This window comes from Cyanistes caeruleus, unplaced genomic scaffold, assembly GCF_971803275.1.
Source record: "Cyanistes caeruleus unplaced genomic scaffold, bCyaCae1.hap1.1 HAP1_SCAFFOLD_100, whole genome shotgun sequence".
NCBI classification, from domain to species: domain Eukaryota; kingdom Metazoa; phylum Chordata; class Aves; order Passeriformes; family Paridae; genus Cyanistes; species Cyanistes caeruleus.
This window is the reverse complement of record NW_028255902.1, coordinates 645327-672279: the sequence shown is the minus strand read 5'-3', so window position 1 is coordinate 672279 and position 26953 is coordinate 645327. Positions and strand designations below refer to the sequence as shown.

The following is a 26953-nucleotide window of genomic DNA, read 5'->3' as shown; positions in this document are numbered from 1 at the left end:
CTGGAGCCCCAGAGCAGCTGTGATGTCAGAAAGGGGCTGTGTGACAGCTCCGAGTGGGCTGTGTGAGGTCACAGATGAGGCTGTGACATCACAGAGTTTGTTGTGTGAGGTCACTGAGCAGCTACGGTATCACAGAGGGGACTGTGTGACATCAGAAAGCAGGGGGTGACACCGCAGTGTAGCTGCATGACATCACAGCATGGTCTGGGTGATATCACTTAGTGGGTGGTGATATCACAGAGAGGACTATGACACCAGAGGTTAGACAAAGAATGTCACAGAGAGGGTTGTGACACCAGAGTTTAGATGTACAACATCACAGAGAGGGTTGTGACATCACTGAGCAGACTGTGACACCACATGGTTGTGATATGAAATCCAGGAGTGGGCAGTGACATCACAGAAGAGCCATGTGACATCTCAGGACAGGTTGTATGGCATCACAGTGCCAACTGTGACATCACAGAGTGAACTATGACATCAAATATTGCTGTGTGATATCACAGGAGGATATGTGACATCACGAGGTGGTTTTGTGGCATATAGGAAGAGATGTGACATCACAGAATGGTGGTGTGACTTCCCAGAGCAGGTTGTGTGACACCACTGAGTGGGCTGTGACATCCCAGGTGGCTGTGTGACATCTCGAGGTCACTGGGGAGGTCACTCTGCCCCGACCTCCCTCACAGTTCCCCCCAGAGAAGTCCAACCCTGCCCTTGCAGCAGCCTGTCTGCACAGAAACACTTCCAGGGCTCTCTGCATTTCCCTTCCCTCACTCTTGCCTCACTCACACACCTCCCAACAACCCACTTGGTGCTTTCAGCTGCAAGGAGTTCAAAGCTTGTCTGTCCTTCAGCAGCTGCTCGAATTCTGCCTTCAGCCAACTCTGGGGCTGTGTTTATTGTAGAACTCCCTGTGTGTCTGAAACATTCCTTGTGTGGTTCTGCCTTGGGGAAGGGGAACCTCCTTGGTGGCACCTTGGGCTTGGCACACACTTGAGGGGGGTGTCTGTTTTCCATGGGGAAACTCAGCAGTTTTAGATTGCTAAAATCAAAGAAGGAAAACCCCTCTTTGCCTGAGTGCAGCCAGTTCTGTGAGCAAAGCAGGTCCCAGGAGAGTGAGGAGAGACAGGATGGGGCTGGGGAATGTGGAGCAAGGTTGTCCCCACTGGGTCAGACCTCAAGGCACAGCTTCTCTGACCTGGCCACACCTCCTTAGGAGAGACCCTGGATCAATATCCATCACTGAATGCTGCAATCACCTTTGCTCTAAAGAGAACAGGAAAAAAAGACACCCTTTAAAATAGGAATACATATTTCCTAGAAGCTGTTTGAACTATTTCTCCGTAACTGTTGTAGGAAACTTTCCTAAGAACTGCACCAGACCAGAGGGAAATCAAGGCACAGCCATGGTTTTTGAGGATTTGCTTGATCCTAATGAGCCCCGTGGTGCATTTGGAGCTGAGCCCTTGAATCTCAGGGCCTGAGAGGAGATTGCACAAACCTTTCCAGGAGTCCAAGTCAGAGGAAACACCCAAAGTGTCTCCAGGCATTAATGGGTGCCACTGAGGCCCATCCCCAACACAGGCTCCTCATGGACTCCTTGGAGGAGAGAACTGGAGGCCAGGATTGCACAAAAACCTCCCAGAGACTCAGTGTGGGAAGGAAAATCCAAAGTAGCTGAAAAAGCCCTGAGTATCTCAAAGTATTGATGAGCCCCACTGAGTGTCAATGCAAAGCTCCCAAGGGACTCGTTAAAGCAGATAATTGGGGCCAGGATTGCACAAACTAATCAGAGACTCAGGGTGGGAAGGAAAAAGGAAAGTACCTTAAGAACCTGAAGTACCTTGAAGCATTAATGAGCCCCACTGAGTGTTGTTACTGACAAAGGCTCTCAAGGGACTAATTACAGCAGATAATTGGAGGCCAGGATTGCACAAAGCTCTCAGAGACTCCAAGGCAAAAGCCAAAGTCCTTTGAAAAAGCTGCAGTCCCTGGGAGCATGAAGGAGCCCCCAGGGCCATTCCTGAGCAAGGCTCCCCAGGGACTCCTTCCAGCAGATCCCTGAGGCCACTGGCATGTGGGCTAGGGGGGATGCTGCGGGCAGGCCAAGGGGGTGACAGTGGCCAGCCTTGCTGGGGCTGTGCCAGGAGGCCCCAGGGCCTCAGGACAAGGTGTCTCCTCACAGCCCTTGCTGGCACAGCATTGGCTGCTGTGGCCCAGGGCACCAAGCCTTGGCTTCTCTTTGTCCCCAGCTGTCATCAGTGCCTCCAGTTCTCTGCTCTGCCTGGGACCTGGGGACACTTGCTCAGTCATGTCCCTCAGTGGGACCCATTAAATGGAAAAGAAACTTTGGAGTGTGATTCTGACTTGGAGTTCTTGAGAGCTTTCTTCCCCTCCCTGTCAGGGACTGATGTTCAGGGCCTCAGCACAAAGCCCCAAGAGGCTCATTAAAGTCCTGCTGCTGTGTCTGTGCTGCTGAGCTGGGCCAGTCTCCTGGCACAGAGGCAGCTCCTGGAAACCAAGAAGAGCTTCAAAAGCACATTTCTCTTGCTGAGCAGCTCTTCTGCCAGCCCAGCAGGGCTGGGGCACTGCCTGCAGCCACCCTGGGCACAGCCCAGAGGCACAGAGAGCTTCAATCAGTCAGGGCTGGGAAGGTGCTGAGAAGTGCCTGGGGCAGAATCCCTGCCAGCCCTTGACACAGGAAGCCTCTGGCTGCAGGACAATGCAGCTGCAGCTCCTGGAGGCATCTCCTCAAGCTGGAACATGCCAGTGCCTACAGACTCTGTGAGTACATTCTCTGCCTGTCCCTTGTGCAGAGCAGCCAGGGGTGCCCAGGGCTGTCCTGCAGAGCAGGGTCCTGCAGCCCAGGGCGCTGTGCTGGGGCAGGGACTCTGCTGCCTGCCAGGGACAGCTCTCAGCCGGCCCGGGGAGCTGCTCCCAGCGCTGGGGAGAAGCTGTGGGGGGAAGGAGCCACCCTGAGCAGGGCAGGGGCTCCTGCTGAGAGGGGCTGTGTGGGGCAGGGCTGCTCCCAGCTCCAGTCCTGCCTGGGCACAGCTCCAGAGGACACTTCCCAAAAGAAGGTGAGCCTGGGATTGCTGTAAAGATCAGGAGCTTTCCTGAGACTATTTTCAATGTCTTGCTTTAAGCAGGGTGGGAAAGTTGTGATGATGACAAAAAGTTTTTTGCTTTTTATGCATTTTTAATATATTTTTAGATCTGTAAACTATTATTATGTAATTATAAAATTTTAATTCTTAATTAACTCTATTAAACTATTATTCTATAGTATAGTATAGTATAGTATAGTATAGTATACTATACTATACTATACTATTATATTATATTATATTACATTTATATTATAATTAAGGACAACTATTATCCTTAATTAACTCTAATATGTTTCCTAACCTTACTCTTACATTTTAGAACAATAATCTGATCTTCTAAATAGATTTCTGAAATACTGTATTGTCTTATTATCAGGGAGAGGAGCTACAAGAAGAGCATTTTGTTTTTTAACCAGAATGTGAGCAGTCATAACAAAAAGTGGGGCATAGAAACCCTTCGACCTACTCCAATGGGTTGACCCTGGGGTGTGTAACTGGGGCAGCTGAATCTCCTATTGAATGTTTCTGTTAAATATCCTAATTAATCAATCTTAATAAATTGTTGAAATAAGGGGCCGGGTGTGCCTCAACCCCACTGGGACACCTGGAAGTTTCCAATAAAGGTCTGGTTTTTACTTTACTGTTCTAACACTGTTGCAAAGGTTTGGGTTTTTTTTCTCTTTTGATTATAGACAACAGCAGGATGAGAGAAGCAGAAGAGGAATTGTAATCCCAGAATCACAGAACATTCTGAGTTGAAAGTGACACACCAGGAACAGCAAAGTTATGTTGGAACATTTACAGAGATGCCAGAATTGTAAGTTTGGGTGCTCAGTCTCTCTGCTGGGAGGCTCCTAAACAGCCTAAATGCACTGCTCTGATATTGTCATTGGTACCTGGGGCTCTCAGGGAGGCTCTGGCATCTGCAGCAGCTGAGTCAGGCCCTGCCCTTGGGATTGCTGCCAGGCAGGTGTGTCCATGGGAATGGGGTGTCCCAGCTTCCCTGTGACCTGTGGGGCTGTGGGCAAAGCAGTCCATGGGAAAGGGGAATGAGCTGAGCCCCCTCCCTGAGATCCCATCATGGGCACACCTGGGGATCTCCTTGCTGTGTCCTTCCAAGCTCTGAGCTGCCCTCCTGGCTGCAAATCTGTGCCAGAGCCTCTCAGAGTTCCCTGAATGTCCCACAGGGAAGGGCAGAGATGCCACAGCTGAGGAAATGCTGTTGGCTCTGCCAAGGGAGCCGTGAGTGTCCTTGGCAGAGGGGGGTGCTGAGACCTTGCCCAGAGACCTTTAGAGAGGGTGAGACATTCAGGGATCCCTCTGCTCTGGGCAGGGTCTGGTTTATGCCAGGGTGACACAGGAGTGTGATTGTGCTCTGATTCCAGCCAAAGGTGCAAACCCAGGGCAGTTGGGAACAAGCCCATCCAGCCCCTCATCTTCCCTAAGCCACAGGGAATCCTTTGCCTCTCACATCTCTCAGTGGGAAATTCTGAGTGCAGCTGAAATGCTGGGGATTTCTGACCTCAGAGAACCAAGAATGGTTTGTGGGCAGGGAAAGAATGCCTAAAATTTCTTCCTGCTCTCAATATCTTTAGAAGTGGGAGTAAACATGGCAACAAGGCCTTCTGCTTTAGGAGTGATTCCCCTGACAAATCCTGAATATCCCTCTGTCACATGGCCACAAACCCAGGGCAGCAGGGCAGGGATGGCTCCTGGAGAGTCCCCAGGCACAGGCCTGGCTGCTCCTGGCACACTCAGACAGCACAGCTGGAGCGCAGTCAGGGACCTGGGTGAAGATTTTCCCAGAGCAGGAACAAGGGTGGGCGAGTCCCAGCCTCTCCTGATTTGTCACTGCTCTTTTTTTTCATGAACAGGTCCCCATGTGCAGCCACAGCAAATGTCCAACAGCAGCTCCATCAGCCACTTCCTCCTGCTGGCATTGGCAGACACGCGGCAGCTGCAGCTCCTGCACTTCTGCCTCTTCCTGGGCATCTCCCTGGCTGCCCTCCTGGGCAACGGCCTCATCGTCAGCGCCGTAGCCTGCAGCCACCACCTGCACAGCCCCATGTTCTTCTTCCTGCTCAACCTGGCCCTCACTGACCTGGGCTGCATCTGCACCACTGTGCCCAAAGCCATGCACAATTCCCTCTGGGACACCAGGCACATCTCCTACACAGGATGTGTTGCACAGGTTTTTCTGATTATCTTCTTCCTTGGATCAGAGCTTGCCCTGCTGACCATCATGTGCTACGACCGCTACGTGTCCATCTGCAAACCCCTGCACTACGGGACCCTCCTGGGCAGCAGAGCTTGTGCCCACATAGCAGCAGCTGCCTGGGCCAGTGCCTTTCTCTATTCACTGCTGCACACAGCCAATACATTTTCCCTGCCCCTGTGCCATGGCAATGCCCTGGGCCAGTTCTTCTGTGAGGTGCCCCAGATCCTCAAGCTCTCCTGTTCCAAATCTTATTTTAGGGAACTGGGGCTTCTTGCTGTTAGTGTCTGTTTGGTATTTGGCTGTTTTATGTTCATTGTTTTCTCCTATGTGCAGATCTTCAGGGCTGTGCTGAGGATCCCCTCTGAGCAGGGACGGCACAAAGCCTTTTCCACCTGCCTCCCTCACCTGGCCGTGCTCTCCCTGTTCATTTGCACCGCCTCATTTGCTCACCTGAAGCCCCCCTCCATCTCCTCCCCATCCCTGGATCTGGCACTGTCTGTTCTGTACTCGGTGGTGCCTCCAGCCCTGAACCCCCTCATCTACAGCCTGAGGAACCAGGAGCTCAAGGCTGCAGTGTGGACATTGATGACTGGATGGTTTAAAAAAACATTAAACTGCTGGCCAATTTCTGTAAATCACTTGTAATAAAAGTCAACTTTGATACTTCTTGTTTTAATGTTGGAGGTTCTTTTTCTTCAATTTACTTTCTAATATTGTGCACAATGAAATGTTATTGTTTGTGCCATTTCTCATTTTATTTCTCTCTTCACCTCCACTGTGGCCACAGACTGTGCCAATAAGGGGCTGTGCCCTTGGTGGCTTTAAATGAAATAAAGGATCTCCCAGCAGTTTTCTCCAGAGATGCCCCTTTTGTTCCCCTCTCTGGAGCTGCAGCAGCAGTGTCTGTGTGCAGAGCTGGGGCAGATCAGTGCTGGCACAGCAGCTGTGCCCAGGAGCAGCAGCACTTGGTGCTGCCAGTGCTGCTCCCGTGCCACTGCCCCGCTGCCCTCCTGGCCCTGGTGTTGCTGCAGGGCCTGAGTGCTCTCGGGGCCGGGCACAGCCCTGGGGGTGGCAGTGCCGGGGCTGCAGCAGGGACAGGCCATGGGCACTGCTGGGGCAGCGCTGACGCCTCAGGGCAGGGCCTGGCGGCTCCAGGCTCCTTGCCCAGGCTCTCTCAAGAACACGGCCAGGCCAAAGCTCAGCACAGAAAACCCCCGTGAGCAGCCCCAGGGTGGCCGTGGGCAGGCTGGGGGCAAACAGCATGGCTGGGGCTCTGCAAGGTCCCTGGGGGAGACGGGAAGGAGCAGCAGAGCAGGGGCTGATCCATCCCCACTGCGCTGGACACCCCAGGGCAGCGTCCCAGAGCGTCCTCATGGAGCTGCCAACAACATCCCCCCTGTGCAGCCCTGGCCTCTCCCCCAGCTCAGAGAGGTGCCGCATCCTTGCAGGCACAGACACGGCAGCACTGGCTCAGGAGCCCCTGTTTGCACTGCCCAGAGCAGGCGTCAGCACCCCCATGGTGCTGCTGTGGGGAGATGAACCTGAGGGAGCACAAATGCCATCAGCCCCTGGGGCCAGGCAGGGCTGGGGGACGGGAGGGAAACCACTCAGGTTTGTCGTGGCCTCTGAAGTCACACAGAAAGTTTGTTCCCATGAGCTGTGAGTTTCCTGTGCCACTGCAGATGTTGTTGCTCAGAGCCAGGGCTGCCTGGCAGCCACCCCCAAACTGCCCTGAGCATTTCCTTTGCTTCACCTTTGCTTTCTTTACTCTTCCCTGCTCCAGATTTCTTCCTGTTGCCCACCCCTGTTCCCTGCCCTGCTAACAGCCCATCCCTGTTTGCCCTTTCCTCTTTGGCCATACTCCCCATTTCAGTTCCCCAGTTGGCACCACGGGAATGTCCCCTGGGGAGCAGGATCATCCTACAAGTGCTTCAGGAATTGTCTGCAGGGTCCTGCAGGGCCTCGTGCTGCTCCCTTGCCAGAGGCAGCACAGGCCAGGGGGGCACATCTGGGCTGCTGTGTCTGGCTCTGGGGCTCCCTGTTCTGGGCAATGAGGAGGAGCTGGAGAGGCTCTGCAGGACTGACAGGATGGGCTTTGGGGCCTGTGTGGAGAAGGTGAGGGACCTGGGCTGCTGGACCTTGTGAAGAGGAGGCCCAGGGTTCATCCTGCACCTGCTGCAAGGGTGGTTTGAGAGAATCACAGAATCAGCAAGGTTGGAAAAGACCTTGGAGATCATCAAGTCCGAATTGTACACTGACACACCTTGTCTTCCCTGAGCCTCCAGGATAAACAACCCCAGCTCCCTCAGCTGCTCCTTACAGGACTTGTGCTCCAGACCCCTCACCAGCCTTGTTGCCCTTCTCTGGACACGCTCCAGCCCCTCCATGGCCTTCCTAAATTGGGGGCCCAGAACTGGACACAGCACTCGAGGTGCTGCCCAACCAGTGCAGAGTAGAGGGGAGGAATCCCTGCCCTGCTCCTGCTTGCCACACTGTTCCTGATCCAGGCCAGGAGCCATTGGCCTCCTTGGCCACCTGGGCACACTGCTGGCTCATGCCCAGCCTGCTGTCCATCAGTGCCCCAGCTCCCTTTCTGCCTGGCTGCTGTCCAGCCACTCTGTCCCCAGCCTGGAGCACTGCAGGGGTTGTTTGGGCCGAAGTGCAGGACCTGGAACTTGGACTTGTTAAACCTCACCTTGTTGGGTTTGGGCCCTGGATCCAGCCTGTCCAGCTCCCTGTGCAGAGCCCTCCTACCCTGCAGCACATCAACACTCCCAGCCAACCTGGTGTCACCACGGTTCCATGGGGCCCTAGAGTGTCACAATGGTCTCCAGGATTCCATGAGGCCTCCCAGAGTCACAATGTCCCCTTGGTTCCATGGTGCCCTGCAGTGTCCCAATGGCCCGATCATGACACGAGGTCCTGCTCTGTCACAATGCTCTGCATGGTTCCACAAGGCCCTGCAGTCTCACAGGGGCCTCTGTGGTTCAATGAGGACCCCGACGGTCACCGTGGACTCTGTGCTTCCATGTAGCCCCATGGTGTCACCATGGCCCCTTGGCTCTGTGGTGCCATGTGGGACACAGGGTCACTGTGGCCCTCTGAGTTCCACCAGGCCCCACAGTGTCACAGTGGCCCCTTGCTTCCCCAGGGCCCTGCAGGGTCACAATCATCAGAGAATCAACCAGGCTGGAAAAGACCTTGGAGAGCATCAAGTCCAACCTGTGACCCAACACCACCTTGTCACCCAGGCCATGGCACTGAGTGCCACATCCAGTCTTTCCTTGAACACTTCCAGGGACAGTGACTCACCCACCTCCCTGGGCAGCACATTCCAATGACCAATAACCCTTTTTGTGAAGAATATTTCCTCATGTCCAGCCTAAACATCCCCTGGTGCAGCTTAAGAGACTGTGTCCTCTTGTCCTGTCCCTGTTCCCTGGGAAAAGAGCCTGACCTCCACCTGGCTGCACCCTCCTGTCAGGGACTCCTAGAGAGTGATGAGGTCTCCCCTGAGCCTCCTCTTCTGCAGGACAAACAACCCCAGCTCACTCTGCTCCTCCTCACAGGACTTGTGCTCCAGACCCCTCACCAGCCTTGTTGCCCTTCTCTGGACACGCTCCAGCCCATCCATGGCCTTCCTAAATTGGGGGCCCAGAACTGGACACAGCACTCGAGGTGCTGCCCAACCAGTGCAGAGTAGAGGGGAGGAATCCCTGCCCTGCTCCTGCTTGCCACACTGTTCCTGATCCAGGCCAGGAACCATTGGCCTTCTTGGCCACCTGGGCACACTGCTGGCTCATGCCCAGCCTGCTGTCCATCAGTGCCCCAGCTCCCTTTCTGCCTGGCTGCTGTCCAGCCACTCTGTCCCCAGCCTGTAGCCCTGCAGGGGTTGTTGTGGCCAAAGTGCAGGACCCGGCACTTGGACTTGTTAAACCTCACCTTGTTGGGTTTGGGCCCTGGATCCAGCCTGTCCAGCTCCCTGTGCAGAGCCCTCCTACCCTGCAGCACATCAACACTCCCAGCCAACCTGGTGTCACCACGGTTCCATGGGGCCCTAGAGTGTCACAATGGTCTCCAGGATTCCATGAGGCCTCCCAGCAATCCAATTTTGGATCATACTGGGAGTAGCTGGACTCATACTGGGAGTATCTGAGAATGACTGGGAACACACCATGCACATCATCCCCCATACTGGGGGTGACTGGGAGCAACTGGGAGCATGCTGGGAGCCAATGGCATCATACTGGGACTGACTGGGTTGATCTAGCCAGAGGCAACTGGGACCATCCTGGGAGTGCTGCCTTGTGACAAGGATCATACTGGAGCGTACTGGGCTCATGATGGTGTTGAAAGGGAACAACTGGGATCTCTGAACACCAAAGGTTCCTTTCCTGCTCACTGAAGAAGGAGCTGTGCAGTATCCATGTGTGAGGTGACCTTCACCTGAACCAGATGCTGTTAGGAGAAAAAGCTGCCTCTGCTGGAAAATCCCACACAACAAGTCAATGCCAAGAGAGCATTTTGCTTTCACAACTTCCCTCCTGGAGCCACAGTCCTTTTGGATCACACAGCAAGCAAGAGAACAGCACAAAATACAAGGCTGTGTCCAGTTTTTGGCTGGATCAGCAAACAGAGGGAGGAATGCCAGGGTTCACTGCCACAGACTCTCCTCTTGGGGAACAGAACCCCCCCAGGCTCCATTCCAAATGCTGTGCACACCCTGCTGGCCAAAAACAACCCCTTTCTAAGAAGTTGTTGGCAAGAGCTTTCCCAAATAAATGGCATCCTAATGGCAATTTTCTTTCAAAATCACCTCAGTTCCAAAGGAAGAACAGAAAGCCCACAGCAATCCCAAAGGCACATATGGTGCACCTGGGGAAATCCTCGACTTAGGGGCCCAGTGGGTTAAAAAATACCCATCAGAAGCCCCAGAGTGCAGAGTGCAAACTGCAGCAACCACTTGCTGGATCATTTTGCCTGTGCTGCACACATCTGCAGACTGTCTGTCCCCCTGCCAGGACAGAAGGACACCCGTCAGGGGCTGGGCTGGCTGCTGAGAATGCCTCGGGCAGGAGGATCCTCAGGCAATGAGCAGGTGCCCAGAGCCGCTCTGACACTGAGGCCTCTGTGCCCCACAGCAACGGGAACACCACAAGGACACGGCAACGTTCCTGTGACATCACAGCAGCAGCTCCCCCAGAAACCGCCTGGAAGGTTCTCCTGGGTCACCAAGGAGCACAGAGGATCCTCAGAGGGCACAACCTATTGCTCAAAGGATCCAAGAGGAACTCAGAAAATGCAGCAAATGAGGACACCCCACAGCCCAGCCTGAACACTGAGAAGGAACAAAGATGTGACCAAACCAAAGGAAAGACAACTTTTGGTCACTGATGCTTCTGACTAAAACCAGCAAGGATTGTTCCATCTGGGATCTTTGTTCTAGTTCTAGAAACAAGCAAGGTTCTCTACTGTCAATGTACAGAAAGCAGGAACTTGGGGGAAAGAAGGCTGAGAGTGCCAAAGCCTTGTGTGACTCCTTGGACATCTTGTGGCTGAGGGTGTCCAAGGCAATGGACTCACAAGCGGGGTCCCTGCCCTCCCCACTGACAGCTGCCATCTCTCCTTCAGCCCCACACGGGTCTCCAACAACCTCCTGTCAAGGGCCTCCATCCACACATTCCATCACCAGCCACAGATCCTCATCCACGAGGTCACCCAGCATCCCTGAGGCCACAGCAGGGAGTGTTCCTGGCATCTGGTAGAGCACTGTGGCTTTCCTGGGATCCTTCTGGTGCCTGTGGCTGAGAGGAGTGGGGTGGATGGAACCAGGACGGGTCACAGATCAGCAGCCCCACTGCAAGCAGTGCTTTCTCCTGCTGTGTGGGGACCGTGGGGTGACTGATATTGGGACTCCTCTGGCTTTGGTCCTGCAGAGCACACAGTGGCTCAGACACTGGGCTGAGGGAAGGGGTGCCATGGAAACCCAGCACAGGCATTTCTCTTTGGAGAGGGGGTTCTGCAGGGAGAAGGGAGAAGAAGAGACTTTCCTGTCTGCTGAGATTCCCCCTCCTCCTTCAGCAGCCATTCCACAATCCATCAGTACCAGAGTTCATAGGATCACTTCCATGCCAGGGAGCACAAGGCACTCAGAACTGAACCCTGCCAGAGCCCAGCCCTGCCTGCCCATTTGGAGGGTGTGGGGGAATGGAATTTCAGCAGGAGCTGACCCACAATGATACTTTGCCACTGGTGGGTTTCTCACAGCCTTAGAAGGAGTTTGAGATCTCTGTCCCCAACACCTGCTCACCCTTCAAGTGCACACACGAGCCTGGGGGCAATTCAGGTTCCCTGGAGTGGTGGCTGCTTCCCTTGGAAACAGGAGCTGTTGTCTTTTCCAGTGTGCTTAACTCCCTTCTACCTATTAGAAGTGGGTGAGTAAAGGAAATGACCCTGGAGAAAGGGGACCAGAAACTGGGAAAAGGATGAAACATGTCTGAATTACAAATGAAATCTATTTCATTTATTTCTTTACTACTAATCTATTACAAACAAAAACATGTTTCTGAGCTGATTGTTGGGATTCAGGGCTTTATTTCTTGTTCTTGTTGTTATTATTATTTATTAGTATTACTTTTCACTGTCAAGACTTTTAAATCTTAGACATGAATAAAAATGGCTGGATGTCTCTCACTGGGAAAATTCCCTTGCTTTTCCCACTGTGATTAAACTGTACAGTCATTTCCAAGTTGCCAGTGGATTCTAAAGATGGAAAATCCTTTTAATGGTGTGTTTGGTGTGATTTGGAGCTGGGGAAGGGTCTCATCCCTTCCCAGAAGTGCCCCAAGCCCGCTCTGCTGCCACATCTGCACTCGCGGCCCCTCACGGCTGCTCTGCCCTGGGGACATGGTGGGACCCCTCCTGCCAGGGCTGAGGCTCCTCATGGCCCCTCACAGCCCCTCATGGCCCCATAGAACCTCTCATGGCCCCATAGAACGTCTCTTGGCCCCTCACAGCCCCTCATGGCCCCTCACAGCCCCTCATGGCCCCACAGAACCTCTCATGGCCCCACAGAACCTCTCACAGCCCCTCACGTCCCTTCATGGCCCCTCATTTCCCCTCACAGCCCCTCATGGCCCCACAGAACCTCTCATGGCCCCGTAAAACCTCTCATTTCCCCTCACGGCCCCTCACAGCCCCAGGGGCTCCTCCCAAAGGAGAAGGGGTCGGGCCCTGCACACTCTCCTTTTATTTCGGTCCCTTCACAGCGCCGAGTAAAGAAAGGCTGAATGGAGCCTTTCCCCAGCGTTTCCCTCGGGGTTCATTGCGGGCTGAAGCTCTGTGCTGGTGCTGGCCCCAGCACCAACATCCCTGCAGCCCCCAAGGCCTTTGCTGTCCCCCCGTGTCCATTCCCTGTCCCCGAGTCCCGCCCGGCTCTGGCAGCAGCAGCAGCCGCAGCGCAGCGGGCGCAGGCCCGGCCCGGCCGGGGCTCCCGGCCACGAGCAGCAGCAGCGCCGGCCCTTCCCACCTGCTCCTGCCTCGGCTTCCCAGGGCTTTTGCCAGGGCAATGCTGGACTACAGCAACAATCCCCCGCAAACAGCCCTGATTCCTCAGGGCCCGCCTCTGCTGCCCTCAGCCAGCCCTCAGAGGAAGAAAGGATCGGGTTCCAGCGCTGTTTTCAGCCCTGTTTTACTCACCCTGAGGTGACAGCAGGAGGCTGTTGGTGCCCTGGCCTTGGCAAGTGTAGATCCCGGCTGCTCTTGCCCTTCTTCTGCTTGCCACTTGAATTTTAGCAGTACAGCTGCAATTGCCTCTTTCAATCAGTGCTACCCACTGTGCTTTGTCACAGGAAACTCAGGATTTTTGTTTCAGGCATCATGATCAGTAGAGATCAAAATGCTCCCAAGTCCCTCAGCACTAAGTCAAGGAGAATTAAAGCCACACAGGTCACATTTGCAGTGTTCAAACACAGCCCTGTTGCTGCTGCTGCTGCTGCTGAAATAGAATCAACTGACAGAGGCCATCACAGAAATTGCCTCTGCAGTGGCAAATAAAATGAAAAAATCCACCAGGAGAAAGAAAAACCAGAACTTCCCAACTCGCTTCATTGTTTCTTCTGAGCAGCAGAAGAAAAAGGAACAGGGCACCTTTCAGGCAGCTCCACAAGGTCAGGGTTCCCATTTCCTGGGGAATCTGAGATGCAATTGGCCTTGTTAAAAGGATAAAAGCAAGGGGAATGAATTGGGAATTATTAGGAAAAAATGACCCTTCTTACACACAAAGTTCACCAAGTCATTCCCTGCATTTCTCCTTTTCACATTCTTTCTCTCACCCACTGAGAGCTCCAGCTTATCATGTTCTGCTGCTTATCATCAACTGATTGTGCTCTTGATTTCTCCCACTGCAAGAGATGTAGAATCATCTCAACTGAACACAGAAACAAACTCCCTCTGTCAGCCCATCTTCATGTTCCAGGTCACTTTCCAGATGTCCATGGGGCTGTTGGAATGATGAGCTCTCCACTGCTGGCTGCAGGCTCTGGAGATTCTTTCTCCACATTCAGCCAGGCTTGTATTCCCCAACAATTCCTGGTAGCCCATCATGTTTTCTTTGGGTAGAAGAGGAACAATGAAAACCTCACCAATGGCACAACTCCCCTGTGCACAAGGAAAAGAAAGAACAAGTTGTCAAGTTCTTCAAACATTTGTCCTGCTTTGCTTCAAGAGTTGTGCTGCACTCACAGTGTGGGAAGCCAAGAGAAGCTGCAGCTGGGGGCACATCTTGTGATGGGAGCTGCACCTTGTTCTCCAGGACAGGTTTTTGGAAAGAACAGACGGGACTGGGGAGAAGATTCTGGGAAAATTGAAACAGCTTTTTTAAGAAATGAAAATAAAATCCAAAGAAATGAACAATATGTTATTTTCTATTTTTCTCTATTTATTTTTATGTTCCCCTTTTCCATCTTGCACTGTTTCTCCATCCCATTCATTCCAAATGGCTCTCACCTCTAAGATCTGAGACTTGGCAAGTTTTAGACCCTGTAAAATACCCTGAGCTATAGCCAGTTTGCCTTGCCCTGTTTTCCTTGGAAAGCAATGCTGGAGACACAAGTGCAGTGCTTGGCTCAGGTACAAATTCTGCATTCAGGGAATGTGCTCAGACGGTGTCTGAGCCTCAGCAGGGACAAGGCACAGCAGCAGCCAAGGGCATTGCTGTGCCCCTGTGCAGGAGTCCAGACTCTGGCTCTTGGCTCAGCAGGGCAAAGTTGCCGTGTTTGGCCAGGCTCAGGGGCTGCCCGGGGAGCGCGGGGCTCGGGGCGGGGCCGAGCGGGCAACGGACAAACGGACACGGGGACAAACGGCCCCGGTGCTTCAGTTGCAGCGGCAGCGGCGGCAGCAGCAGCAGCAGCAGCAGCGGCGGCGGCAGCGAAAGCAGCGACAGCAGAAAATTTATCAATTCTCTCTCTCTCTTCTCCCTCTCCCACTGTCCCTCATCTTCTCCCGGTCTCCCTTTTCCTGTGTCCCCTCCTCTTCCAGGTTCCCTCTCCCCGTGCCCACCCGGGCCATGCCCCCGGTCCGCCCCCGGCCCCGGGTGGGGCTGCCCCGGCCCCGTCCCCGCCCATCCCGCCGAGGTCTCCTCTTCGCCTGCCTCTGGCTGTGCTGGGCGGGCATCAGTGCCAGGGGCTGGGGCGGCATTGCCGCCCTTTGGCTCCGCCTGGCCGGCCCGCGGCCCCGACCCCGACCCCGGCCCCGGCCCCGGCCCCGGCCCCGGCCCCGGCCCCGGCCCCGGCTCCTCCCGGGGCCCGCGGAGGACACAGGCGGTGCGGCCGCTGCCGCCGCCTCCGCTGCGGCTTCCCCGGCCCGAGCTCCGCCGCTGTCGCGTTCCAATGAGGGAACGCCTGCGGGTGCCCGGCCCGGGGAGCTCGGGGAGCGCTCGGGGGCCGTTCCTGGCCCCGGGCCGAGCACTGACGGCCGCGTCTCTTCCCCAGGGAAGGCGCAGCAGGCCCTGCAGCAGCGCTACCGAGTGGGTTCACTGCTGGGGCGCGGCGGCTTTGGCAGAGTTTTTGCGGCCACTCGGCTCTCGGACGGACTCCCGGTGAGCAGAGGGGCCGGCGGCGGGCGGAGGAGGAGGAGGGGGCGGAGGAGGAGGATGGGGCTGGACACGGTGGGCGGTGAGCTGAATCCGCTGTTCCCTTTGGCTTGCAGGTGGCCATCAAAAAGGTGCCACGGAACCGCGTCCGGCACTGGGGCGAGCTGGTGAGTGAGCGGGGCCAGCGGCAGAAGCCGGGCCGTGCCGGGCGGGGATGAGCCGGGGCCCGGCAGGCTGGGAGCCGCCAGGACACCTGGAGGGAGAGCGGGCGTGGGGCCAGCGGAGGGCACAGAGCATCCCGGGCTGGCTGAGGGCTCCCCGAGCCCTGGCACGGCCTCAGCCCCACTGACGGCACCGTGCTCCTCCCGCAGCCCGACGGCACCAGCGCACCCCTGGAGATAGTGCTGCTGGACAAGGTGTCCACAGGCTTCCCCGGTGTGGTGCAGCTGCTGGAATGGTTTGAGCTCCCCAACACCATCGTGATGGTGCTGGAGCGCCCGGAGCGGTGTCAGGACCTGCGACGTTTCATTCGGGCACGGAGGTTCCTGTCCGAGGAAGAGGCGCGGGAGCTGTTCCAGCAGGTGCTGGCGGCCGTGCGGCACTGCACCAGCTGCGGGGTCCTGCACCGAGATATCAAACCTGAGAACGTCTTGGTAGACCTGGACACCGGCGAGGCAAAACTGATCGACTTCGGCTGTGGCACCTACCTGCAGGACACAGCCTACACTCAATTTGCAGGTGAGCCCACACAGGGGTGGTGATCCTGGTCCTGGCATCTCCTGGCCCAACCTGGGTGTGGCAGCGGGGATTCTCCCAGGACTGGGGCTGGGGCTGGGGCAGCCAGACTGACAAAACCCCCGTGGATGGGGATAGCAGAGAGGGGGAGCCAGAACCTGTGCACCTGCTGGTTTGGTGTACAGGTGAGAATGGGCTTGGACTGCTCTGCTCACCTGGTTTACCTTGGTTCAAAATATTTTTTGGGCAATGCCAGCAGGGAGGATGTGGGTATGGTTTTTCCCCAGCACGGAGTGGGTATTTCTCTTTGTGTGTCATGGTCAGGCCTTGCCAGGGTTTCTGCTGCCCTCTTCCAACACCAGTGGCTTCTTTTCCAACCCCAGGTTTGTACCCAAGTCCCAGGTGCTGGCGAGAGGGCAGCAGGTCACCCCGTGTGCCACTGGGGCAGCCCCCACATGCCCAGGGATGCTGGGGCCAGGCTCTGGGAGCAGCAGCATCCCCCTGATGAGCTCCATCCATATTCCATAGGAACACCGTCATACAGCCCCCCGGAATGGAACGACTTCGGCTGGTACCATGGCGAGGCAGCGACCGTCTGGTCCCTGGGCATCCTGCTGCACGAGATGGTCTGCGGGGAGCACCCTTTCAGGAGGGGCAGGAACATCAGATGGGGCCAGCTCCCGCTGCCACAACGGCTCTCCCAAGGTGGATCCTCATCTCTGGGCACGGGGGGAACACCAGTGTTGGGAGACAGCAGCGGGCTCGTGAGCATCCCGCTCTGGCAGCTGCTGAGGAGGTGGCACATGTCCTGCTCTCCTGCTCTCCTCCAAAACAAAGAATTGATGGGAAAGTTTAGGCCCAGCTCTGAGCACATCCAGCGTGGCCTGGGCACGGGAATAGTGGGGCAAAGCAGACAGGAGCCTTCTCCAACTGACCAGTGGTTTGTGGTTTCTCTCCCCAGACTGCCAGATTCTGATCAGGTGGTGTTTATCCCTGAACTCCTTGGACAGGCCCTCATTAGAAGACCTGTCCTGTGATCCCTGGATGCAGGATATTCATCAGCCCTAGAAGAAGGGAGAGAGCCACGGGCACAGTGATGCAGGGACCTGGTAAGTTACAGCTCCACACATGCCCTGGCAATCAGCAGCAAAGAAACCCAGACTTTTTTGTCCTGCCTGTGTCACTGCACTGGGGTCATGGAATGGGAACACACAGCCCTTGTGCTGGAGCTGAGCTGCTCTGCCCAGCACTGGTGGGCACCATCTGAGCTGGTTTTGCCTGTCCTGGTTCACTGACAGCCGGGCCCTGGGCAGAACCCTGACAGCCTGGTGTCACCCCAGGGAAGAAGGAGGCCCTGGAGAAGCTGCACCAGGTGGGGCTGCTGCTGCTGCTGGAGACATGGAGGACAGCAGCAAGGATGACAACCTCTTCCTGCACCTGGCCAGCGGGAGCTGGCGATGATGGACTTTGATTCTGGCACCTTCTTCAAAGCCAGGCTCCACAGGGAATTTTCAGGTAAGTCCAGACCCAGGTGGATGCTCCCAGATTTGTGCATTGGCCGGGAACCAAAGGTTTCCCCTTTGCTGGGGCAGATGCAACTGATTCCTCAGTGGCTGCCCAGCTGGTTTTTGGCAGGGCTGGGGACGTGGGCTGGGGTGGTTACAAAATGGGAGTGGGATCCTGGCCCTGCCAACAGCCCCCAGCACCCACCGTGCCCCGGGCTGGGGCTGGGGCAGCCAGCCCAACACAAACAAACCCCCATGGCAGGAGCACAGGTGGGACTCCAGAACCTGAGCACGGCTGCTTTGCTGTGCAGGCAAGGAAGGGCTTGGGCTGCTCCACTCCCCTGCTTTGCTTTGGGATCACCGTGATTTTGGGGGACAGTGCAGGGGGAAAGGGAGAAAGCATGGGCTTCCCTCACCCATGGGTGGGTTTTTCCCCAGAATGTAGGCGTTGGGCCTTCCTCAAGCTCCTGACAGACATAGGATTTTTTACTATTTTTCTTGTTTCCCCTTTTTGTCTGTAACCTATTTTCATTAATTTGTTGTTTGTTTTTCTAAAGGAAGCGTTCTAGGTGGGGTCCAGTCTGGATCAGGAAGTGCTTGGAACCAGCTGTGGCGTGGATGGGCCGTGCCCTTGGAGAAGACTGAGGACATCGTTTGGGACCAGCTCTTCTTGTGGCAGCGGATGGTGTGAGGTGGGTCCTCATCTCCTTGGCATGGCTGGGACAAGAGCTTTTGGGAGATGGCAGCGGGCACAGGAGCATCCCGCTCTGGGCAGCTGCTGAGGGGCTGGATCTGCCGTGGCTGGCTGCAGGCTGGGCACATGTCCTGCCCTCCTGCTCTGCTCCCCAAGGCAGCAGTGATGGGCAGCTTTGGGCCCAGCTCTGAGCACGGCCAGCATGGCCTGGGCACCGCGGCTGGCTGGGACAAGGGGACAGGAGCCTTCAGCTGACGGGCGGTTTCTGCTTTCTCTCCTTGCAGCCGGGCTCTGCGGATGCTGAGGCTGCTCTGGGCTCTGCCAGGGCTCTGCTGGGCTCAGCACCGGGCCGGGATCAGCCAAAGAAGAAACGCTGTGACCTGCAGCAGAGACTTGAGCATTCTGGCAATGCAGCTCAAGTCTGCACAGTGTCCACCTCCAAGGGAAAACACGACACCCCCCAAAAATTAAACTTGTTCCATAACTTCTGAAATGAAATCCATCTGGGATGACTCCAAATGACATTTTTCAGCTTGCTCAAGCTGTAGCTCAGCTCTTCTCTGAACACTTCTCTCCCCCACCTGCCTTTTTCTTCACAACTGCTCCCTCCTTTCCCCCAGTGAGTTCCAGCCCATCACAGTCTCCATCACACTGCAGCCTTCCTTGATGCCCCTCTCCACGAGGAAGGCCAAGCCCCAGTCTCAGGGACTGGTGGGGGTTAGGTGTCTTTCTTTTTTATTTCTGGCTTGCCCATAGGATTTTTACCCATTAGTTGGGGGGAAAACCTAACTGTGGGTACTTGGTGGGTGCTTGAAAAAAGACAAAGAGTTTGGCCGGGACCAAGGAGGGAAGGGGGCAGGAAAAAAAGGAGGGTGGCGACAGTTTGGTGGGCTTTCTTCAGTTTTGGAGAAGGACACTTCGGGCACAGAGTTGTTGTGGTGGGGAGAAGGGAATTTCACCATCATCCAGACGGAGCTGCTGCTGCTTCTCCTCCTCCCCTCTTTGTTGGTGGCCTCGCACCCCCTGTCCTGCCGGGATGTGTGGCAGTGCCAGGCACCGCCGTGGAGCTGCTGATCCACCTCAGCCACCGGCCCAGGATCTCAGCTCATCCCTGCTGTTCCAGCTGAGTGTTCCTCAGAGCCCTGCAGGAGCACCGGGACTGCCCGCCCGAGGGGGTTTGTGAAACAAAGCCTCTCCTCCATCCCATCTCAGTCGAGAAAGCTGTCACGGGGTCCCTGGTTCTGTTTTCTTGCTAATGCTGTAGTTATTGTTGTTTGTTTGCCTGGTTATAAATACTAATAAAGAACTGTCATTCCTATCCTCAGATCTCTGCCTGAAAGCCCCTTGATTTCAGAATTATAATAATTCAGAGGGAGGGGGTCTACATTTTCATTCCAGGGGAGGCCCCTGCCCTCCCTAGCTGACACCTGTCTTCCAAAACAAAGACAGATGGGGAGTTTCTCCATCCTCCTTACCCTTGTGGGGCCAGCAGTGCTCTTGGTTCCTCATGCTCTTTTTGTGGGGCCTTTTGTGTCTGTGCCCCTCGGACTTAGGGGGACAGGGGATATTTGCTGCCCCCTTTCTGCTTCTGGGAAGCCTGTGCGGGCTCTTAGTCCCTCTCTGATTTGGGGGTTGCCAGTGTTGTCACCATCCTGGCAGCCCCCGGCTGCTCTTTGTCCTTTGCCAGGCCAGGGGTGTTCTCTGTCCCCTTGCAATTTGTGGGGCTGGCACAGGCACAGTTCCCCTCCTCTTTGGGGTGGCTGGCAGTCTCCTCTTCCCCCTCTGACTTGGGGGATGCTCTAGGCTACATCCATCTCTTAGTTTGGGGGGGGCAGGTATTTATCTCCCTTCAGTTTGGGGGGCCCGGGGATCGCCTCCATCCTCCTCCAGCTTTGAGGGGCCTGGGAGAAGTCTCTGTCTCCCACCGATTTGCAGGGAACTGGTGCAGGCTCCACCCCCCTCTGATTTTGAGGGACAACCTGGAGGAAAGGCACCAAAAGCTTGACAAAGTCTGAGGGGAACTCTCTGATTACCCCTTTTGCTAAGAGGTTCCCTTAGCTGAAGTTGCTAACCAGGACAAAACTTCCAGGCCCGCAGTGGGTTTTGGGTTGTTTTATTTCCTGGGCCCTCAGTCCTGCGTGGGACACGGGAACTGGGTGCTGCAGAGGCTGCGCCAAGGCATCAGAAATGCCCGCCCAGCACCCAAGGGTGGTAGAAGATCTGCTCCAGCACCGGCCGGTCCATGGGGTGCTTGGACAAACAGCAGCGGATCAGATGTTGGCACTCTGGGGAGAGAAGGCAGAAAGCGGCGCTCACTTGCAGGAGGCTCCTGCCCAGCTGCTCCTGGCGCCTGCAGAAGCCGGGCCACGCTGCGTGTGCTGGGAGCTGCCCTTGGCGGGAGAGCGGCACGGCAGGACAAGCGTCCCCTCCTTCAGCCAAGCGTGCCACACCCAGCCTGCCACGGGCCACCTGCTGCAGCCGGCCCTTGAGGGCACATGGACGTCCCGCGCAGCTGCGGGAGGAACGGGCTGGGCTGCGCGGTGCCACCTGCCAAAGCCTGCCTGCTTCAGGCCGCGTACCAACCTGGAGAGACCTCCTGCGGGAAGAAGAGCTGCCCCAACACGGTGTCACACTCGTTCTCGAAGGGCAGGAACCCGCACACCATCTCCAACAGCAGCACGCCCAGGGACCAGATGGTCGCCCCATCGCCGTGGTAGCAGTGCAGGCCAATCCACTCGGGCGGGCAGTACGTGCGTGTTCCTAGGGGAGACGGGCGGCGCTGCTCAGGCGCAGGCTGCTGCCTTCCAGAGCCTGGCGCCAGCCTCCTGCCAGAGGCAGGGGCTGCAGCCGTGGCCACAACTTCCCCCCAAGGCCTGCCCGCCTCCCCCTGACAATGGGCCAAAGCCCAGAAACCATTCTGCAAGGCTGAGAACTCCAGTGGAGCAGCCCAAGGCCTTGTGGGCCTGCCAAGCCGAGGAGCCGGGGCCCGGCTTTTGCAGCCCCTTTCTGTCGGCAGGGCCAGCAGCCGGCTCCTGGGGCACAGCACCTGCCCCGTGCCACAGGGCAGCCGGCAGCCAGCTGAATGCCGCACCCCGTGGCCCAGGAGGGAATGGGGCTGTGCAGTGCCTGGCACTGGGAGCAGGGCCCGCGCTCTGGGCTCACCGGCAAACTGTGCAAAGGCCCTCTCCTGGAGGAAGGTGCCGCAACCGAAGTCGATGAGCTTCAGGTCCCCAGTGTCTGGGTTGACGAGGAGGTTCTCTGGCTTGATGTCCCGGTGCAGGACGCCGCAAGCCGTGCAGTGCCATACGGCCTCTCTGAGGGATGGAGGCTGTTAGAGATAGTGGAGGCTCCTGGCACCATGGACGTTCTCTGACCGCCTGAGCTTCTTGCACGGATGGCGGGTCTTCTCTGCCGTGCCATCCTTGCATAGCTTGAGGCTCTCCCAAGGTCAATCTTGCTGGGAGCATCCTCCTGAAGGGATAGCGGCTTCTGGAGAAGCTGGGCGAGCCACAACAGGGCAGGTGGCCTCACCTCATCAGCTTCTCCAGTTCTTTCCACAACGCCAGCCACATCCCAAAGTAGAGCGGCACAGATGTCCCATTGTGTGCCCAGTGCCGGATCATCACTTCCTGCAGCTCTTGGGCCACTGCCATGCAGGGACTGCAGCTGCAGGAGCTCTCCAGGGGGCTTGCGGGAGCACCTGGCCGCCGGCGAGGGGTGGCCCGAGGCCTGGAGAACCTGGGAGCCTCAGGGGCTGCTCGGTTCCTCCATGGGCCTCTGGGCCTAACCCTGGGGAGCTTCCTCGTCTGCTGCCTCCATGGTTTCCAGTGGCCACCGGCCCAGCAGACAGCCACAGCGGCCAGCAGCAGGACAAGGGCAGCCATCAGGACGCCACCGTCACCCATGGCTACGGCACGTCCCATGGCGACTGCACTGGCAGCTGCGGGGGCTGGCCCGGTTTATATAGGGCTGGCGCAGTGATGTCACAGTGCTGTGGGCAGGACAGCTGTGTGACATCACGGCCCTGCATCACACCAGAGCTTAACCCCTTTGTGACATCACGGCCCTGCGTCACCCCAGCCCTCACCAGTTCCACGGGAGCGAGGAAGGGGCTCCCTGTGGGCACTCGAGCACCCTCTGGAGCAGAGGAGAAGGAAGATTCTTGTCTAAATAGGACACGGGGATGAGGAGGGGAACGGTGATGGTGTCACCTCCTTGCTGGCAGAGCATGGGACATGGATTGTCCAATAGGGGATTGCAAAGTCCATGGACAGGACAAGCCCTGCTCAGCAACATGGAAACCATCGGTGTGCTGTCCACTACATTCCCATGCTGAATCCGAACTTGGATTCAAATCTAATTCTGTGCCTCTTTCTGGGAATTAAATGGATCCTATCCCATTGAAAACCAGTACCTTTAAAACTTTAGGTTTCTCTGACTTCAGGGAATTGAGGTGCAAATAAAATGAAAGGGTATGATGGAGTTTGTGTCTGCCTAAAATTAACACTTTTTATGAGAAATAAAATAAGGACAACGCCCATAAACCGTGCGCAGTATAGGGACAAACTGCAAAGACCAGGACTACGGGCAGACACAAAAATACATAGGGTAGGCCTGAGGGCAGAGCCTGAGGGCATGGTTCCAACCACAAACTGGGGTTAGAAATATGCAAAATACTGCAACAAATAACAACCAATCAGGGGAGAGAACCGGGAACATTCTAGAAACATAACCTTATAAGGGGTGAGTCAATTATCATATTAACTGCCATAAGCCCTTTCTCTTTGCCACAACTTAAACAAATGATTCCCAAGGCTTGAACTTAATGCCTCTTTTTTATCTGGGTGAAATTCGGCTGGCATGGATCCCCAGCGAGGCACATTCCCATATCACATTAGTCTGTTCTTCACCCAACACTCCCTGTCCCCGTTCATTTCACACCAGCACTTCTACTCCAGAAGGATTCTCTGAGGGACACAATTAAAAGTCCCTCATGGAATGGGAGGATCCAGATTTAACAAGTGGGAAAGAGTTTAACCCCACTATCTGTTTAACTGGTCCCGAGGGTGGAGACCTGAAGGAAACTCATGACTGGATTCAGGTCATAGATCTGCAGATGCCAAGGAGATATTAAATTATCCTCCTTGGAATTAAAGCTGGGAATTTTTCTTTCTCTGGAGCAGTAAATTAGGATGTTGATGGGCCCCCCTTCTCTGCTCGCTCTGACCCTCCTGCCCCAGCCTCGTGTGGTTCCATTCACGTTCCTCCTGTCAGGGACACTCTCCACACAGATCATGGCTCGGATTCCTTGGATCCTCAGCACTGTTTCTCCTGGATTTTAGCCAGGGCTGTCCCTGGTTTTGGGGCAGGCTGGAGTGTGTGGAGCTTTCTGCAGCCACCGTTAGGGGTGTGTGTCTCCCTTTTCCCAGCAATTTCCTTCTGTCTTCTCCTTCCTGACGTTTCTCCTCTCCACCTCTTCCAGCTCCATGCCATGTTGACAGGAGCTCAGAAAGAGCAGGAAAACAGAAGCAAGCTCCACAGTGAATTCCTGGAAGAAAAATCCATGGATGGTCAGGTGACTGCTGAGGCTCCTTCCTGAAAATCGGGGCTGTTGGGAGCACGGCACAGGGTGTCCCAGGACTTAGAGCTGGACACTGAACCCTCCTGGATCTCCTTGGCACCCATCCCAGGCAGGGATGGTCCTGGATATCTTCCTGGATCTGCCCCAGGAAGGTCCCTGCTCCCTGGGGTGGGATGGGATGGGTAGAGGACAAGGAATGAAGATCAGGAGAAGAATACAGAGATGCTTCTTGCCACTTCAGCAAGAAATTTGGTGCACTGAAAGCTCAGCTGGAGACGAAGGTGGCCAAAAATGTGAGGCACAATAAAAACTGATTTGTTAATACATTAAAAAAAGAAATTATAGAAATTACATCGTCCCCTTCCAGGATGTGGATGGTCACCTGACAAACATGGACACAGACACAGTGCAGGTTTTCTAATGCATTTATTGCCTCTGTCTTCAACACTCACCCCTCCCTTCCCAGAGGAAAACACGCATTGTACCAAGGGACACTGCAAAGTCCTTGAAGAGGGCAAGCCCTGCTCAGCAGAAACCAAACCACTCCTGACTGAACCACAGCATTCCCATCTTGAATCCAAACCCAGCACGTGCCAGCTCTTGGGAAGAGAGGAACCCCATGGCAGTCAAAACCAGAGCAGTGGGACAACCATGAGCGCTCTTTGGAATATCCGGATTTATTTAGAATGGAGGCTCTGCAGAAGTTGGTGAGCTGCTATGAGAAAACTCTTGCAGTCCCCGCCAGCCATTTCAGGAGAGCTCCCCAGAGACAGAGGAACTTCACCTCCCTTTGTCTCTGGGGGATGTTCTCTGGCACAGGGTAGTGGTAGTTTGAAGTTGGTGCCACTGCAGAGTCCTCGGAGCCGGGGCTTGACACAGATGGTAGCAGCACTCTTCCTGATGTGCTGCCACTTGCTCCAGGGGAGGATTCATTGCAAGGGGCTGAGCTCCGGTTCTGATTTCCAGGCTTTTCCAGGCCATGTTCATCTTCAGGGATGAGCCAGGGCTGTGATCCCTGAATTGGGTGGGGCCGTGATGTCACAAAGGGGCTGAGCGCTGGTGTGATGCAGGGCCGTGATGTCACACAGCTGTCCTGGCCACAGCACTGTGACATCACCGCGCCAGCCCTATATAAACCGGGCCAGCCCCCGCAGCTGCCAGTGCAGTCGCCATGGGACGTGCCGTAGCCATGGCTGACGGTGGCGTCCTGATGGCTGCCCTTGTCCTGCTGCTGGCTGCTGTGGCTGTCTGCTGGGCCGGTGGCCACTGGAAACCACGGAGGCGGCAGATGAGGAAGCGCCCCAGGGTTAGGCCCAGAGGCCCATGGAGGAACCGAGCAGCCCCTGCAGCTCCCAGGTTCTCCAGGCTTCGGGTGACCCCTCTCTGGCAGCCAGGTGCTCCCACAAGCCCTCTGGAGAGCTCCTGCAGCTGCGGTCCCTGCATGGCAGTGGCCCAAGAGCTGCAGGAAGTGATGATCCGGCACTGGGCACACAATGGGACATCTGTGCCACTCTTCTTTGGGATGTGGCTGGCGTGGTGGAAAGAACTGGAGAAGCTGATGAGGTGAGGCCACCTGCCCTGCTGTGGCTCGCCCAGCTTCTCCAGAAGCTGCCATCCCTTCAGGAGGATGCTCTCAGCAAGATTGACCATCCTTGGGAGAGCCTCAAGCCTTGCAAGGATGGCACAGCAGAGAAGACCCGCCATCCATGCAAGAAGCTCAGGCGGTCAGAGAACGTCCATGGTGCCAGGAGCCTCCGCTATCTCTAACAGCCTCCATCCCTCAGAGAGGCCGTATGGCACTGCACGGCTTGTGGCGTCCTGCACAGGGACATCAAGCCAGAGAACCTCCTCGTCAACCCAGACACTGGGGACCTGAAGCTCATCGACTTCGGTTGCGGCACCTTCCTCCAGGAGCGGGCCTTCACACAGTTTGCCGGTGAGCCCAGAGCACGGGCCCTGCTCCCAGTGCCAGGCACTGCACAGCCCCATTCCCTCCTGGGCCGTGGGGTGCGGCATTCAGCCGACTGCCGGCTGCCCTGTGGCACGGGGCAGGTGCTGTGCCCCAGGAGCCGGCTGCCGGCCCTGCCGACAGAAAGGGGCTGCAAAAGCCGGGCCCCGGCTCCTCGGCTTGGCAGGCCCACAAGGCCTTGGGCTGCTCCGCTGGCGTTCTCAGCCTTGCAGAATGGATTCTTGGCTTTGGCCCATTGTCAGGGGGAGGCGGGCAGGCCTTGGGGGGAAGTTGTGGCCACAGCTGCAGTCCCTGCCTCTGGCAGGAGGCTGGCGCCAGGTTCTGGAAGGCAGCAGCCTGCGCCTGAGCAGCGCCGCCCGTCTCCCCTAGGAACACGCACGTACTGCCCGCCCGAGTGGATCGGCCTGCGCTGCTACCACGGCAATGGGGCGACCATCTGGTCCCTGGGCGTGCTGCTGTTGGAGATGGTGTGCGGGTTCCTGCCCTTCGAGAACGAGCGTGACATCGTGTTGGGGCAGCTCTTCTTCCCGCAGGAGGTCTCTCCAGGTTGGTACGCGGCCTGAAGCAGGCAGGCTTTGGCAGGTGGCACCGCGCAGCCCAGCCCGGCCCTCCTGCAGCTCCACGGAACGTCCATGTGCCCTCAAGGGCCGGCTGCAGCAGGTGGCCCGTGGCAGGCTGGGTGTGGCACGCTTGGCTGAAGGAGGGGACGCTTGTCCTGCCGTGCCGCTCTCCCGCCAAGGGCAGCTCCCAGCACACGCAGCGTGGCCCGGCTTCTGCAGGCGCCGGGAGCAGCTGGGCAGGAGCCTTCTGCAAGTGAGCGCCGCTTTCTGCCTTCTCTCCCCAGAGTGCCAACATCTGATCCGCTGGTGTTTGTCCAAGCACCCCATGGACCGGCCGGTGCTGGAGCAGATCTTCTACCACCCTTGGGTGTTGGGCGGGCATTTCTGATGCCTTGGCGCAGCCTCTGCAGCACCCAGTTCCCGTGTCCCACGCAGGACTGAGGGCCCAGGAAATAAAACAACCCAAAACCCACTGCGGGCCTGGAAGT

At 56.4% G+C, this 26953-nt stretch overlaps 2 protein-coding genes and 1 long non-coding RNA gene across 3 annotated transcripts; all 3 read left to right on the top strand.

The window, feature by feature from the left end:
* Nucleotides 1-3674: 3674 nt before the first annotated feature.
* LOC147646384 (olfactory receptor 14J1-like) lies at nt 3675-5994 on the top strand. Its single transcript, XM_086873550.1, has 2 exons — nt 3675-3930; nt 4988-5994. Exons 1-2 carry the CDS (start codon nt 3900-3902, stop codon nt 5974-5976), a joined length of 1020 nt encoding a protein of 339 aa, XP_086729676.1. The 5' UTR covers nt 3675-3899; the 3' UTR covers nt 5977-5994.
* A 1425-nt stretch (nt 5995-7419) lies between these two features.
* LOC147646382 (serine/threonine-protein kinase pim-1-like) lies at nt 7420-26853 on the top strand. Its single transcript, XM_086873514.1, has 6 exons — nt 7420-7446; nt 15224-15427; nt 15538-15588; nt 15793-16159; nt 26275-26451; nt 26750-26853. Exons 1-6 carry the CDS (start codon nt 7420-7422, stop codon nt 26851-26853), a joined length of 930 nt encoding a protein of 309 aa, XP_086729640.1.
* Nucleotides 18223-18839, top strand: LOC147646383 (uncharacterized). The gene is made up of 2 exons (XR_015281890.1): nt 18223-18353; nt 18640-18839. It is a non-coding gene; the product is annotated as an uncharacterized LOC147646383 (long non-coding RNA).
* Nucleotides 26854-26953: the final 100 nt, after the last annotated feature.

Excerpts from the sequence above, each read along its gene's own strand:
- LOC147646384 (XM_086873550.1), top strand. The coding sequence starts at position 3,900 with ATGTTGGAACATTTACAGAGATGCCAGAATT. Across the intron at positions 3,931-4,987 it reads TTTACAGAGATGCCAGAATT|GTCCCCATGTGCAGCCACAG; the intron begins GTAAGTTTGGGT and ends TTTCATGAACAG.
- LOC147646382 (XM_086873514.1), top strand. The coding sequence starts at position 7,420 with ATGGGCTTTGGGGCCTGTGTGGAGAAG. Across the intron at positions 7,447-15,223 it reads TTGGGGCCTGTGTGGAGAAG|GGAACGCCTGCGGGTGCCCG; the intron begins GTGAGGGACCTG and ends CGTTCCAATGAG. Across the intron at positions 26,452-26,749 it reads CCCGCAGGAGGTCTCTCCAG|AGTGCCAACATCTGATCCGC; the intron begins GTTGGTACGCGG and ends TTCTCTCCCCAG.